The following is a 14,614-nucleotide window of genomic DNA, read 5'->3' on the forward strand; positions in this document are numbered from 1 at the left end:
GCCTTTTGCGTAACATTCGTTCATTTGATCGTGTTCACTTTCTCATATAAACTCAGAGAATGTAGCGCACTCCGGATAAAATTCCGCCGTTCGATTATACTGTTAAGTTTTGATTAAGATCTCCTCATACGACTGTCTTTGGCAATGATTTTATTTTGTTTTTATTCTGTACGCCCCGCTGACGTTATAGATGAGCGCTTTCAGGCGGATAAACGTCGCGTCAATTAGGCACGCGGCAACGCCTATAATTTAGGTACAAATTCACGTAGACATCAATTGATATGTGGGAGCGCAAGTATTGTAGTGACCGGCTGAACTGAACTTCGGCATTTAACAATGATAAGCCAATTGTGATCTGGAAGCAACTGTTAACGAGCGAGAGAGAACGGAATCGAGGCCGTAATGATTTTTCGGTATAAGCGTGTGATTATTGTTTCCTTTGAGACGATCAAATGTCGCACATATTGTCTAACTATGGTCGACGGCTAGATAGTCACGGTGGATATAAGAACTTGTCAGGCCTTGAAACCATCGCTACTGAATCATCTTCCTGGACGGGGCAGTTCTTCCGTCATTCGATTGCCAGCTAACCACTCTCCATGAGATAGCCTAGTGAACTTATCTGTACCTTCCACTCCTTGGGGATCGGCGAGCACGTACAATGAACAGCCGTAGCAACGTACTCAGCAGAAATTGCCGTCGTCTAGGCGGTGGGGCAGGCAAGCGCGATTTGGCGATACTCGTCATCCATCATCTGCGGTAACCAGTCTACGACCGAAACGAGAGAGATCTAGAAGAAGTTCCGCATGCACGTATGCGCGCACATGGACTCGCTCAGGACAATAGCAGGCGGTATGCCGTGATGAATGGGACGATAGCGTCGGCCTACTTACTCATTCCGAAGTTGGACAAGAAGCTCATGATGCGAGTAGAAATCAAGGGTGATTGTGAACAGCGAATATATAGATCCAGTGTGACATCCCCGAAACGCGCAGGCATTCGCAAGGAAAACAGTGAAGTTATTTTCAACTATTTATTCATTCGTGCTTAACGATAGTGCTTTATGCGGGTACCTGATGCCTTCACAGCGACAATGATGACGACGTGGATGCCCGAAAAAGTCGTAGAATGGATGAATTTTGTGTGTACTCCGATAATGGCGACCAAGCCGAACTGATACAACAAAGTTGGCAGGCTAATTCAAGCGCAATCGACGGCGGATGATTTTAACGAGCTACACTGAAATTTCTGTTTGTTAACTTTTCTAATAAATAAAACCCGAGTATATACGCTATGGTAGATCACGGTTTACGAATTGATATATCCAGTGCGCAGACGCTGATCGATGTATGATCTCAGCGGTTATTTCCTTCATTCTAAGTACACATGACAAATGACAAGCACTCTTCGATACTAGCACTTCACAAGACACACGTAAACACAACACGGCAAATGAACGCTGTGACAAAGCTCTGCGGTGGAGTTGATACCTCAAACCTCAGTCATTTTTTAATCATCATTTCGACTAGAAGCTTGAATCTTTTCGTTTAGATGAACGCCTTTCAGCGACGCTATTGATAAAGGTGCTACAGATATATCGAACAATGTGACGTTATTGGCTGAACCAGAGTTAAGTTCGTCGTATCCGTTAGGAGCAGGACGGTGGCGAACGGCCACTGATTTGTCGTATTTGACACCTCAATACTGAGGGCGTTTTTCACAAGGTTTTGCAATTTGTATTGCTACTATGGCTAATGATAAAGAAGGCAGAAACGTGCAGGTGTGATATCAGTATCGTTGCTCTCTGCTCGAACCCCGATAGCTTCGTTTGTTCGAGGAACGACACAGACGACTGGCGGTAATCAGTCCTTGAACGTGGAAAGATATTTTAACGTATCGATATGTCTGGTCGAGTTGGTTTTAGTCCTTACCTTTTTCTTCATGCAGACCACCTGAACGCCAGGCGGTCTACGTTCTCAGCCGCATTCGAAGGGTCTCCATACATCATATCCGTGAAGATTCTAGGTGGAGAGTCTGTTAGGGGAGAGGAGGAGGTCGGTGTTCCTGGAATAGTTCGGACAACAAAACCGCGCACACACAGAAAACATAACAGGCCTGGTGGCAAAAGGCCTGGCCGCAGCTACGCTGATGATGATTATGCTAGTGATACGCCTTGTATAAGTCCTATTGTCTTTTAAATTTTACTGTTGTAGGACACAACGATAAGGTATTGGGGATTGAGTCTCTGTTAGATATTTAACTATAATAGATGTGCGTTTAAGCTTATTCGAGAAATAATATAGTAAAAGAGCAAAGAAGATTTTTGTCTTTGGTATAGTGCTCGTATCTGTTATGCACCAAGTCAGGTGAAACAGACCTGAACAGCCAAGTCTGTTTATCCATAAATATACACTTTTGTATAGCGTAATGTAGTTCGTGTTCTTCTAGTCTTTTTCGCCCGGTTCATATGTATGCAGGTGGTTTCATTAAAATCCGCTTCTTTATGTCGGCACTAGCTCACCATGCTGAGGGCCTTAGCCAGCATGGCGGCAGAGCGCGAGGGTCCTCCCTCTGTGTACCCAGCCGAAACAGCGCCCTCTTACGGCGCCTTTGGCGATAAGTGTAAGGCTATTTGGATCTCGAATATCGTGGGCGGCGGAGATGGATCGGTGTTGGGAGAAACGATTACGGCGATGGCGGGACCAAGGCCACTGATGATTCGGGTCTGCAAGGTGTCGTAGCAAGCGGGTTTCACCCCGACGACGACCCTATTGTTCTAAGGAACGAAATCGTCCCTTGCATCAGTAGCTCTATGAAATGAGCTGTTAGTGCGCCAAAAAGCGTAAGTGAAGTGAGCAGGGCGTGCCGGCGGCGGCGACGGCTGCGGTTGAAATGGAATGAGAACTCGCTCGCGCAAAGTGATGGATGATTGTATCCTGAAGCCGTCTCTAGCGCATTCAGTTTCGTGCCTCATATTAGTTCTTGGCTGGGTTTGTAGGTAAGGACGGTTAGGCTTATGCAGTTACGACGTACGCCAATATTTTCGAGTACCGGCGGTATTTCTATTGGTCCGATCGAACCTGTCTTTCGGGGCTAGCGCACAGACGACGCAGCGGGCTTTATCACTATCGTTAAATGACAAAAACGCCGCGAACCTGCCGCCGTTATAACCTGGTGTCCGCGAACTAATTGACGGTCATCATATGGGCTTTTTCAGTATTAATTTGTCGAAGCGAAGAGAAAGAGGCAGAGGGAAGGGTCGGGACCTTGTTAAAGAAAGAGAGGCTGATATAGTGACGGGCTTCTGCCACATAGAGAGAACAAGGACGAACCGGATAGGGGAGAACGGTAAATTCTGAATAGCCTACAGGCTACAGGAGCTTGTGCAAGAGCGCGGCAATCGACTTTAAGCAGGGACAGGGTGACATTCCGCGAACAGCGAGGCCAGACCCGATGACCCCATTGGTAGATATATCTGGTGGTCCTGCCGATATCGCCTTTGCGTTTATATTAACATAGGGTGTTCTACTATTGCAGAGACATGTCTTAATCCACGAGGTAAGAATGTCATAATTGGATAGGATCTTGGTCGGCTTAAGTTACAGAGATGCGCTGACAATGGGGTGAAACGTCTATTGTAAATTAGCGTGTAAGGGCATTAATATTGGAATAACAATAACTTGTTGATAACCTTGAAACAATAACATCCTTATTTAGTTGTGCTATATACAAATATATATATGTGCGATGATTAGTTGCGGTACTTTGTTTATTCTCCCGACAGTAAGTGACCATCTAAAAACCGAATAATAACTATATTTTTAGCAAAATTCTTTGTAATCTGGCTTTACGTGAGGAGTACGCATTTCTAGCTCTTACAAAGTAAACATATTTACCAAATCTGTTTCAGCAAGTTTTATATTAGGCTGTCGGACATTAAGTTACCTTTAGGGCATTTTTTTTTTTATTAAATAATTAAACATTACAATTTTAGTCGTTGCTGCATTCTTCAACTTTAGAAATTACAAAAAATGAATTTTAAACTCGTCTCACATGTATACACAGTACGCTGCTATCTATAACACAGAGCATATCCTCATAACATTTAGGGTTTGACCGATGTCCAAAGTGAATATGTTTACACTGATTGAAGGATATACAGTAATCACTGTCAAACAATAGATGTTTTCCATATGTTCAATAAAATTAAATCCAGACCGATAGTTTCCTAGTTACGACATAATATTCTTCTCATTTCAGGGCCCAGATCATACCTGTTTCTTTATTCATACTGTGTGCGCCGAAGTGCTCGCTCCTGTCGACTCTTCGGCCTGTACCAGACCCCCATGCTTACTACATGCCGCACACATTGTGCATGTCATTTGCAATGTTGCACACGTCCAACAGTTAATAGCTGCATACATGGTAAAAATACATTTCTGTTTCTGCATTGCTAAATGGGCAACAATGGTACGCAGTATCTGAAACAGCCGTTGGAGATCATTGGATCTGGAAAGTTTCACAGAGGGATGATTAACAATCATCGAATTCCCTCAAACACTATGCATTATTCAAAGTCTCTTTGTCCATATCCAGAATTTTCAAATCTACAGCCGTTGATTATTGATGGCCAACAGAACAAAGAAAAACAGGTAACGCACAACACACATATACACAGCTGAACTAGAGTCTATAAGCTATTTCGAACCATGTCCTAGTCCGACAGCGCCAGTGTGCCATCGACCTGTGAAAACCATTAGCCATTGCTCCAGCTATTGAGTTACAATCCAGCATCCCAAGCAAAGCTATATGACTCTGCACTTTCTAACTAGAATCACCGTTATTTAATACTGTGTTTCGTAAGACAACTTTCTCTATTACCACTGAATACATAAATAGGTATCTATCTCTAAGAGTCAGTTAGGATCGGCTCTCTTTCCCATTGTCTGGCCTTTCTCTCATTGTAGAGTGCAACGTGCAAATGCTGTCCAAACGTCGTGTGGACAAATCGTCTTTTTAATCCCGACTTCAAGCTAGATACAAGCTGATTCAACGTATATCGTTACAGTATCGCTCCTGTCAGAGACGTTTAAAAAATTGGCGCGCAGAAGAAAACTCATCGTGTTAAAGTTGTTGTTTTCCCCATGCGCGGCATACTCGTATGCCCCCTAGCGGCTGCACACGTCAGCAAAAATATCGTGAGAAACAGGCGAAACAATCAATCTGCAATACCGTACAGTATCTTAGGTGTTGATAGCTATTTCGCTAGCGGATGTCGTTCGACACGGAATCGCTAAGGGTTTATGGGTGGCGTAATCATAGAAATGCATCGATCTTCATTTGCACCTACCTTTCGGTCTCCAATATCTTTTTTTTTTTTTTTTTTTTTTTTTTTTCGAAAAATAAATTGAACGCGGCTTCAAAAAAATTGAAGCTGAATAGATAGTGACGTCGTTAGGACGAAAGCAATTTTACGAGTTCTGCTCGTCGAGCTCACAAGTGATGCGAAATGATGGTTGCGGTCTTGGTGACGCGAGCGTCGCCCTGCAAACAAAATAATAATGATGATGGTCGAAAGGCAATGGTTGGAAGCATATAATATACGATAGACAAAAACCTTATATATCTTGTTATAATAGAATAGATGGGCTTCAAAGTTTCCTTGTAGTAGTTGTAGCTTTAACTGTTTAGCTCCAATTAACTCCGATTCTAAACGAACCGTCTTTGCCGAACGGACAACGAATTTGTAATTTCAGTCTTTTCATTTCGCTAATGTTCGTAATACTACATTATCTAAGCTTCCTGCGGTAGGCGACTTTTTTTTTAATACAATGAACCTCAGTAATATATATATATCTAGATTTGTCGCGAAGTAGGATAGTCGTTTCGTCACTGGCAATCCTTCTTAGCGCTATGGCGCCGTATCAGTGGGTCGTATACAACTGCATAGGTAGCAAAGTAATAAGTGCAGCAGCAGGCGAAACATTAGATCCGTTAGAAAACCATCGACACTACCTCATTATCAATGTTGCCCTCCTGGGAGCTTCTTGGACATGCAGAACCCCTAAGCTTTCTTAGTAAATATTTCTTCTGGATATCCAGAGCCAGCATAGATTGGATGCTTCGCTGCTTTCCTTTATTTCTCTATCGTGTCTCTTTATTTAAACGTCGTGGACGTTGTGGACGCTGATTCTTCAGCATCTGCAGAATCAGCGGAGTCAGAGTCCCTTGTCCCTTTCCAATTTATCCATACGGGTCGTGCTGCTACAGGGCGACATTACTTTTTTGGGGATGGCGGCAGTAGCAGAAACAGCCAGGTTGCGAGGTGCATAGCCCCTTCAATGTATCGAGGAGTGCGAACTGTAATAGGTCACTGAGAATTGTCACTTGCAAGGATGGTTCTATTTAACCTGCCGGTTAACGGTGCCGGAAAACCCATGACAAATCCGGCTCATAAAATTACCGCGTCCACATAACCTAAAAGCTTCTACGAGGGTAGAAATGCATCCGAGGTTATACAGTCAGTAGTGTCAGAACTTAGCATCCCGTCTACACTTTTTAACTTTCATAAGCAGAACGTGACAGTAATGAATGAATGCGGTGCCTTCGAAGAAGAGATGAAGGTGATTTCCAAGAAAATATCTGTTGTCATATGGAGGATGTAAAAAACCGACGTAAAAAGTCCTTTACATTTTTTTCCACGATGAGGTTTCTTTTTCTGTACCCCTTATCTACTTACTACTAGAATTTCTATTTGAGGCCAGTTCGGGCTTTTCCGGATCTGCAGAACTTTTCCAAGTTTTGTTTCCTGCTTTTCAGATAAACTTTTCCATAAACCTTTATGTAATGATGACCTAAAAGATAGCCCATAGGAGCAAATACAATCATCAGGTTTTTGTAGGAAGGTTCTAATAACAATTAGACTTTACCTATTTCATATATGTATAAACGAAGTACGTTTATAACGTCTGTGAGCATTTTTCCACGTTACTTCCACTTGCTTTCCGTATTGTCACGAGAGTCGGAGAAACAGTTAATTGTGGGACCGGCAACTGTATCCTACATGTCACCTTTGATCGTATGCTGCTCAGCGACAAACTGCTACATGCCAAGCGATTACACTATTCCTTTAAAGAACGTGCGATTCCAGATGGCTCCCAACAAATGGTCCTTCAACTTATCGCAAGCACCGCCTTTTCTCCTAATGCATGTATATCCAAAAGGGCATACGACAACCCAATTCAAAATGGTTTCCACCTTGCAGGAGCCTCTCTGGGACAGAATTCTTCGTGAATACGTTCTATGAGTATGTTCTAATAGCAGTTAGTAGCAGATCATTCAGAATTAGTTTTAACCATAAATCAACCATTTTTTTTAAATTTTCACGATCTCGTTCGCTGTTTGGTAAACGGAAACCCAACTACACCATAAAAACAACTCAACCTTTGCGGAATTTTTTCAATTATTTAAATTCTATTTAAAAGTAAAGTAACGATTTTTTAGTTATTGATTCAAACTGTCATGTTAAACAATCAGAACTTCTACTATTCCATATACATTTTTTTGTCTTTTTTAATCTGATCGCTCTTCTTCTGAAACTGTCCTCGGATCACCATGAACTTTAGCTTAAGGCTTAGTTAGGACAAACCTAAGACACATCCTTTGCAGAAAGCCAAGATAATATAATATTTTAACAAGGGGCATAAAACGATGGCGTACCAGACCAAAAAATGATCCGGAAAAACTTGCTCTTTCTATATTTAAGCCCCTTTGGACTACATGCCATTTTAAAAAATTAGTCCAAATAACAAGCGGGAACAGTGTGTAAGCAGGACGATTCAGTGAAAGATCCGGATATAGGTGTTTTTGCTTACGCTAGCATTTTTGGTCTGCTATAGAATTTACATGCGGGAGAGTCTTCGTTTGAGCGGGTATTAATTTGATCGTAAGTGCTCTCGAGCAGTATTAACCCGGGTGATCTTCATGTCAGCTTACACAAAGGTACGCCTATGCACGTGCTACTGTTTATGAGACGTCCTTCATGCTTTACAAAGCTGATGGCGCATAATCGCCTAAATTATTCGAGCATTGTAATGTTACGCTAGCATTTTCTTGAAACACCGGCCGCAACATTACTACCAGCCAATTCGCAATTTATTTACACGCATATATATACCTATATATTGCATTACATTTGGCCTTAAAATTAACTGGGTTTATTTAGATTTTTTCAAAATCTTTGACAAACTGGACTATAAATTAGAGTTCAAATATCTAAAAATGGACAATCAATTATATTATAAATTATCTCGCTCAATAAAGATTTCTACATTCGTAGAAAGGCGTAGAACTAGAGGGCTTCAATATCACTTACAGGGCTCTATAGAAAGTTTTGCCAAGTTTCTCCAAACTAGAGGCTTAGTAGGTTTAGTACATGCCGTTGAGAGGATAAATAAACGTAGTGAGATACGAAAAAAGTAGTTGATCACATTGACGAGATACCGGGCCTTGTAAAATGTATGGGTGCATATTTATAAAAACCTACTTTCAGAATATATCTCAATGTCCTTATCGATAGTAAGACTAATCTTCAACCCTCCTACGTATTCGTAGCAATGCTTCTGTGTCATATGTACGCCATTTTGACGTTAGCGTTGCAAAGACGCCCAATCGCGCTGCCCAAAAAGGTTAGCGTCAATGCGTAACAGCAGATATATATCAGGATGCATCACACTTACACAGCATGTGAAAGGCAGGCTCGAGCGTCGTCGTTAAGCTGGCTTGTGCATTATATACGAATAACGCTTTCTTGCGCTTCTGCAATGCCACGACCTACTCGTAAGAATACGAAATGACGCCGTGGGGCGTCTAAGTACTCCCTGAACAGACGCCAGACGTCCCCTTGACGACATTCTAAAAGAAGTCTCGTTATCGTTGTTACTTTCTCCTATCGTTTGGTAGTGGTAATAGTATCCTGGCGTTTAAAGCTAAGGTGCTGCCCGAACCCTAAAGTGAGAAAGCTCAACGTATACTTCGAGACGCGCTGTATATGAGCATGAGCAAAAGGTCATGGACGAAGAGCCAGGGCAGATCCAGATGAATGTGAGGCTGGCTTTTAGGTTGCGATCGTGAGATAAGTAGCAAGTCGAGTTTTGACTGAAACACCACAGAAGGCGGAGAAAAAAGGCTTCTGTTTGCAGAGCGATTCACGGCGTGTCCACGTCTACCTGTATGGCCGAACGCGTTCGGCGCACGCTCTCCGAAAAGAGAGACTTCACTTGAAGGCGTGTGCCGGCAAGAGACAATCACGCGCAGAATGGAAGTTGCAAAATGCCTGCAGCTTGATGCTGTTCTCAAGGGTACAATATGTAATGCTTGTTGTTCGTATATTTGAATGAATAGACAAAAATAAAGTCAGGTAAAATATAAAACGCTATCTATAGTGGCGTTGGATTCGTTTAAAAATAGCTGCTAATTCGTTCGGTCTCTGCGCTTGGACAAATGGAAAAGGTTGTGCCCCTTTTAACGTAAAAACCTATTCGCATATCTTAACTTCGAGGTAACCTTATTGAGTTCAGGCCAGCATGTTTTTGCGTCCTTCGTGTAGACGAAAAGGGGCTAGTTATTTTTGTTTTTCCTGATAGTGGACAGATATTAGTACAAAAGAAATTATTTAAAATCTCAGGCATCGGAGCAACCTAGTATATTTGCCATATCGACATAAAAACAAGGCTATTGACTGGATACTGTATGCAAGCATCTATAGGGATTGGTTGAATAAGCTAAAACGTTATATTTCAATCAAAAAAATCTCTTAGTCTTAATTCGCTGCTGCTTACCTTGTCCAGTAAAAGGTCAGAGCTGATACTGGGGCCTGAACTTGAGACGCTCGGATCGTAAGAAGGCCGTTGAACCGAGGACGCGTCAGCATAATCCTGAGCATCTTGCTCATTTTCACTATTGGTCAAAACCGTATTGCCGGATGAGTGAGGGTCTTCTATGGGCACAATGCAATGGAGACCCTGCTGGTGTTTGATGGAGGCAGACGCCACTGTCTTCCCGCGACTCCTCTGTTCTTGAATCGATGGTGGTGGACTAATGCATTGGCATTGACGCTGTTTCGATGTTTGCCTCAGCAAATTCTTTTCGTTAGCATTAATATTAAGATTTTTCAGAAGATCCATAATAAGCACGTCGTCTATGTCATGTCTAATATCGACTGGCCTATTTCGATCGTCATTGCTTGTCAACGCCGACAATAGCGGCTGCTGATCAGAAGCACCTCTTTCGGTGTATAAAGACGAGGTCGTCGATGCTGACAATGAGGATAATGCTGCGCATTGTGAATCGCTCGAATTTGAGCTGCGCGAGGTAAGCCTCTGTGGGGCATCCGAGATAACTGTACTAGTCACCGAATTCGGTTTGCTAGTTGGCCGTACATCCGCACCTTCCGCAGAATTGTTTTGATTAAGCTTCCCATTATAAATGGTAGGCTTGCGTCGAATCAAAGGTTTGAAGTTGCTATTGGGTCGGTCGTGCAATTTGAGCGAATGGTTACGATGCAATAAAGGCATGGTCTGAATTACTGGAACAGATATTACTTTGTGTTTCTGGTCGGGCGAGATTGTGTCAGAATTAGTGACAAAGCTGCCGGACAGTTTCGCTAGCAGATTCGAAGTTGACGATGCAGCTCCTACACGTTTGGCTAACGACAGGTCAGCAGTACCCTCCTGAGATGAAGAGGGACGTGAGGGCATCGGTATTGCGCGGACGGTATCTGACAAATTGCGGGCCTCCTCAAGGAGTAAGGCTTTCACTTGGTCAAGGCTTGGCATATGGTTTTCAAGTTTTGGAAGTTCGATCTTTCTCAAGGAGGGTTTTTTTCGAATTAATGCTAATGCGCTGCCGCTTTTGTCGTCATCGCCGTCATTGCCCTCGGACGATGCGAGGTAGGAACCTAGCAGTGATGGACAATTCGTTCGCCTCAACGAAAGACTTCGGGTGTTACTAATCGTCGATGAGCCACTGGTACTTATTGTCGATTCCACGGATAAACTTCGAGTTGGTTTGGGTGATCGCATTAACGAGCTAACGGGGTCGTCGGATAGGATTTGCCGTGAGTCCGGAACATCGGGCGGAGATTCCTTCCCTTTCCAAGAGTACATTAAGCTTTGGCTAGAAACTGGGACTACAGGATTATCCTCAGAGCTTATATTAGCATTAACTGCCTTCCATAGGGGTATTTTTTTACCAGGTTCGGTATCGTCCCCATCATGTGTCTGCGGCTCAAACACGTTTACGGGTCGTTTAGAACTCTCACGCGTCGTCCAACGCCGCCGTAAGCATAATCTATCGGTGATATCTTCCGGCTCTGGAGTGAGCCGCAGGGGTGATGGAGGCGGACACTTTCCATTCCCGCTGACGCCATTTACCCCATTCCTGTGCTCGTGTGACTTATTTCCTTTTTTTCGGGAAGTCATTTTATCATTTCCGTTGTGAGAAGACGAGTCCCGCTTACTGTTGCCACTGCCTCCATAGAAGGACCATCGCTTCGAATTTTTTCTTTCAGTGAAAGCGCCGGCCTTCGACGAAGGTGACGACGTGGTAAAACAAACAACTCCTTGAGGACTCCCGGTCCATATCGGCGTCTCGAAACCCTGTGCCAGATGGACGCGAGCCATGCTGCGACGGCCAATTGTTGCATATACGGGCAGTTTCGGAAAGGTATGAGAGTTTAACTGCTCAGAATCTGGTTGCCCTTGAACAATATTACCTGAAAATTCAAACCGAACAGAATTAATCAAATTCTCGCCATCATTCATTTTTGGTATTGTTGGTAATTGGTACTTGGTATTGTTTGGTAATTGTTTCTACCTCTACAGGTACAACAAACATCACAACATATGCGGTGAGAAGGACCCCAATCTTGCCCTAGTCTTTTGAACTCTCATTCACGTAGGAGGGTAAATCGTGCCGGCTGTAAGCCACTGCTTTTACCCGCAGAGAACTTTTTCTTCTAGCTCGACGGTTATCTTTTCCACGCCGGAGTCGAATTCAGGAATTGAAACGAAGTTCACTTGTTTATTCACTTTAGATCTTCTTCTGTATTTCGTTCACCGTCAATTGTATCTGAACTTCTTCTTACTTTCACTTTTCCTCTAACTCTTCTAAGAACGTGTACGGCATGCGGCACAAAAAGGACAGAAGGTCCCATATATACATACGACATATATGTACAACAAGAATGGTGACTGCAGCAAAACCGTAACTAGCTGAAGAAAACTATGAAGCAACAATCATCGTGGAATACTCCTATGAGTCATTTTGCTTTTTCGAGTGAAGGCGGTAGGGACGACGTTGACCGTTTTTTCTAGCAAGTTTTGCTGAATTTTCCTTGGTTCCGTCGGCTTTCTTTGACTGCCTGTTGTCATCGACACGTGAGACCAGCGGAAGCCACACCTCATCCTCGCTATGGATCCTTTAAGAATATTCGTACTAAACTTCAGCTGGTTTGGCATGCTTGCCTGTCGCCTTGAGGCGTTGACGGTACTGCCGAAACCGTCATGGAGCTGGGGATGAAGAGGTGGCCTCGGCTCCTAGGTCGAGGATAAATCACAAACTAGCTTACTGCATTTTTCAACTAGATGCTGCTATTGTAGATGCAGTAGGCCGTATAAAAACGGCAGCTACAATGTAAACACCCTCGAATCTCACAACGGATCCCATTTAACGTCAAATAGTAAAGCTCACAAAGATAGCTAAACGTATTAGACCGTTTACTTGAAAAAAGAAAAATATTCGTCGAACAGCAGGAACATAACGACAGCGACGGAAAAAGTGTCCGATTTTCGGATTCAGATTAATATGTATATCGAACTTGTAAACAAGGGTAGCTCAACAGTGCATAGCAATATTCTAGGGCCCCCAAGGACGTTAGGACAGCTGATGGACGGTTGGATCTATAGTCAGCTTCGTAGAATCGTTTCATTACGTTGTGTTGGTACATAGTCCTGTTGCAATGGGGCCACTAATGTGGCTCACACAGTACAGCTAAACCGCCTGGTCTCCCAGGGACCCTTTTGTGGCCGCTGCACAAGACAAGCCTGAATCGATTAGTAGGCCAGGTACATGGTCACAGAGGCGCACAGAGACGCAGGGCTACGGCAATACAAAGCGGGCTAGGGCAAGTAAGGTGTGGCGCATAAGCGGCCGGAGTTATAGGTAGCCACAGCTGAGATATTCCAAGCAAAAGCGAGATAAAGAGTAACGGTAAAACTGCTTTAGATGACTACAGACGTCCACGTAATTTCTCGGAACCTGGCACCGACACTCTAGTTCCCATCGACCAACTATATAATTAACGAGAAACTCTTTTATTACCTATTGGCGACGAACAGCGTTCATCCGACCGTCGTAAGCGAGATAGATATAGCATAGCTAGTATAAGCTGCTATTTACCACTAGTTCCGGTGGTTCTAGCACAACTGCTAGAAGCCAGCTACCTCTTGAGTTTCTCTTAATTCTGCCAGCAATTCGAGTATTCTTTCCTGCCAGACATTTATTATTAATATTTTGAGTCATCTGTACCATTCGTCTTCCCACAGATGCTAGGTTCGCATCGAGACCTATCGCTAGCAGCATCGCTAGTATTCACTGTCGTAGTGAACCGCGTCCATTCAATTAGATCTGCGTAGCTAGACGGAACATAGTCAATCCAACTCAGCTCAACCAAGCTTGACCTAATGGTAGCAGGTGTTCAATGGTAATGGTAAAGTATAGACCGGTTTTCGGATAGGATTAGGGGAGAAGGACCGAACAGATGAGCGTGGCTACCTAAGCGGTGTTTCGAGAAAGAAGTGTGATGATTTTCGCTCACTAAGCGATAAGAGTTCATATTTATGGCCATCGGCCTCACAGTTAGGAAATGCAACCGACTGGCCTTACGACAGACTGATTCACTTAAGGCACTTCATTTACGCAGTTCAGAGCACCGTTCTTATTGATATAAAGTTCCCAACGCGAGGTACATAAACGCGGAGATAAACGAACCAAACCGATTTAATCCTAATCCTTGTTCAACATAAAAGGGAAAAAACTGCGCAAAGTTGTACACTGGAAACCCTCAGGGAACAACGTAATTTCAATTTTCTTCTTTTAAAATGTTTTCTATTCATACCAGAAGCTGATGCGATGATATAAATAATTACGCAGATTACATGATTTCTGAAAGTTCTTTTCGTACAAAATTACTAACAGTGCTGAAGTTACGTTAACATATTTACACATAATTGCGCAGTGTTAGACAATTCGTGTTCGAACGTATTATCAATACAGGAGCCATAAACGTGTAGGCCCTCCATTGAGGCCTCAAGCTTTCTAACGAGATTAATTTTGAAATGATCGGACCGACTGTGAATACTGGAAGCGGACAGAAAAATTTGAAAATAAGATTATTATAAAAAAGATCTGGTCACTGGGAAGAAGTAGGGAACAATTAGATCCCCTACTAAGGAAAGGTGGAAAGACCTTAGTGGTGACAGAAATCATCTCTGTTTAGAGGAGTGTGGCCTCGATAGCCGTAAACATAATATTAACATAAATAAATTATCCTTTC

The 14,614-nt window shown here is 43.1% G+C and overlaps 1 protein-coding gene across 5 annotated transcripts in view; it reads right to left on the minus strand.

The window, feature by feature from the left end:
* Positions 1 to 14,614, minus strand: part of LOC111250345 (uncharacterized) — an 84,275-nt gene that overhangs the window by 55,233 nt on the left and 14,428 nt on the right. For all 5 annotated transcript variants that reach the window (XM_086988272.1, XM_086988273.1, XM_086988271.1 and 2 more), the window contains exon 2: positions 9,840 to 11,773. In XM_086988272.1, the coding sequence (XP_086844398.1) occupies positions 9,840 to 11,773 (1,934 nt within the window). The remainder of the gene's footprint in view (positions 1 to 9,839; positions 11,774 to 14,614) is intronic.

This window comes from Varroa destructor, unplaced genomic scaffold, assembly GCF_002443255.2.
Source record: "Varroa destructor unplaced genomic scaffold, Vdes_3.0 BEIS01000004.1, whole genome shotgun sequence".
Taxonomy (NCBI): Eukaryota; Metazoa; Arthropoda; class Arachnida; order Mesostigmata; family Varroidae; genus Varroa; species Varroa destructor.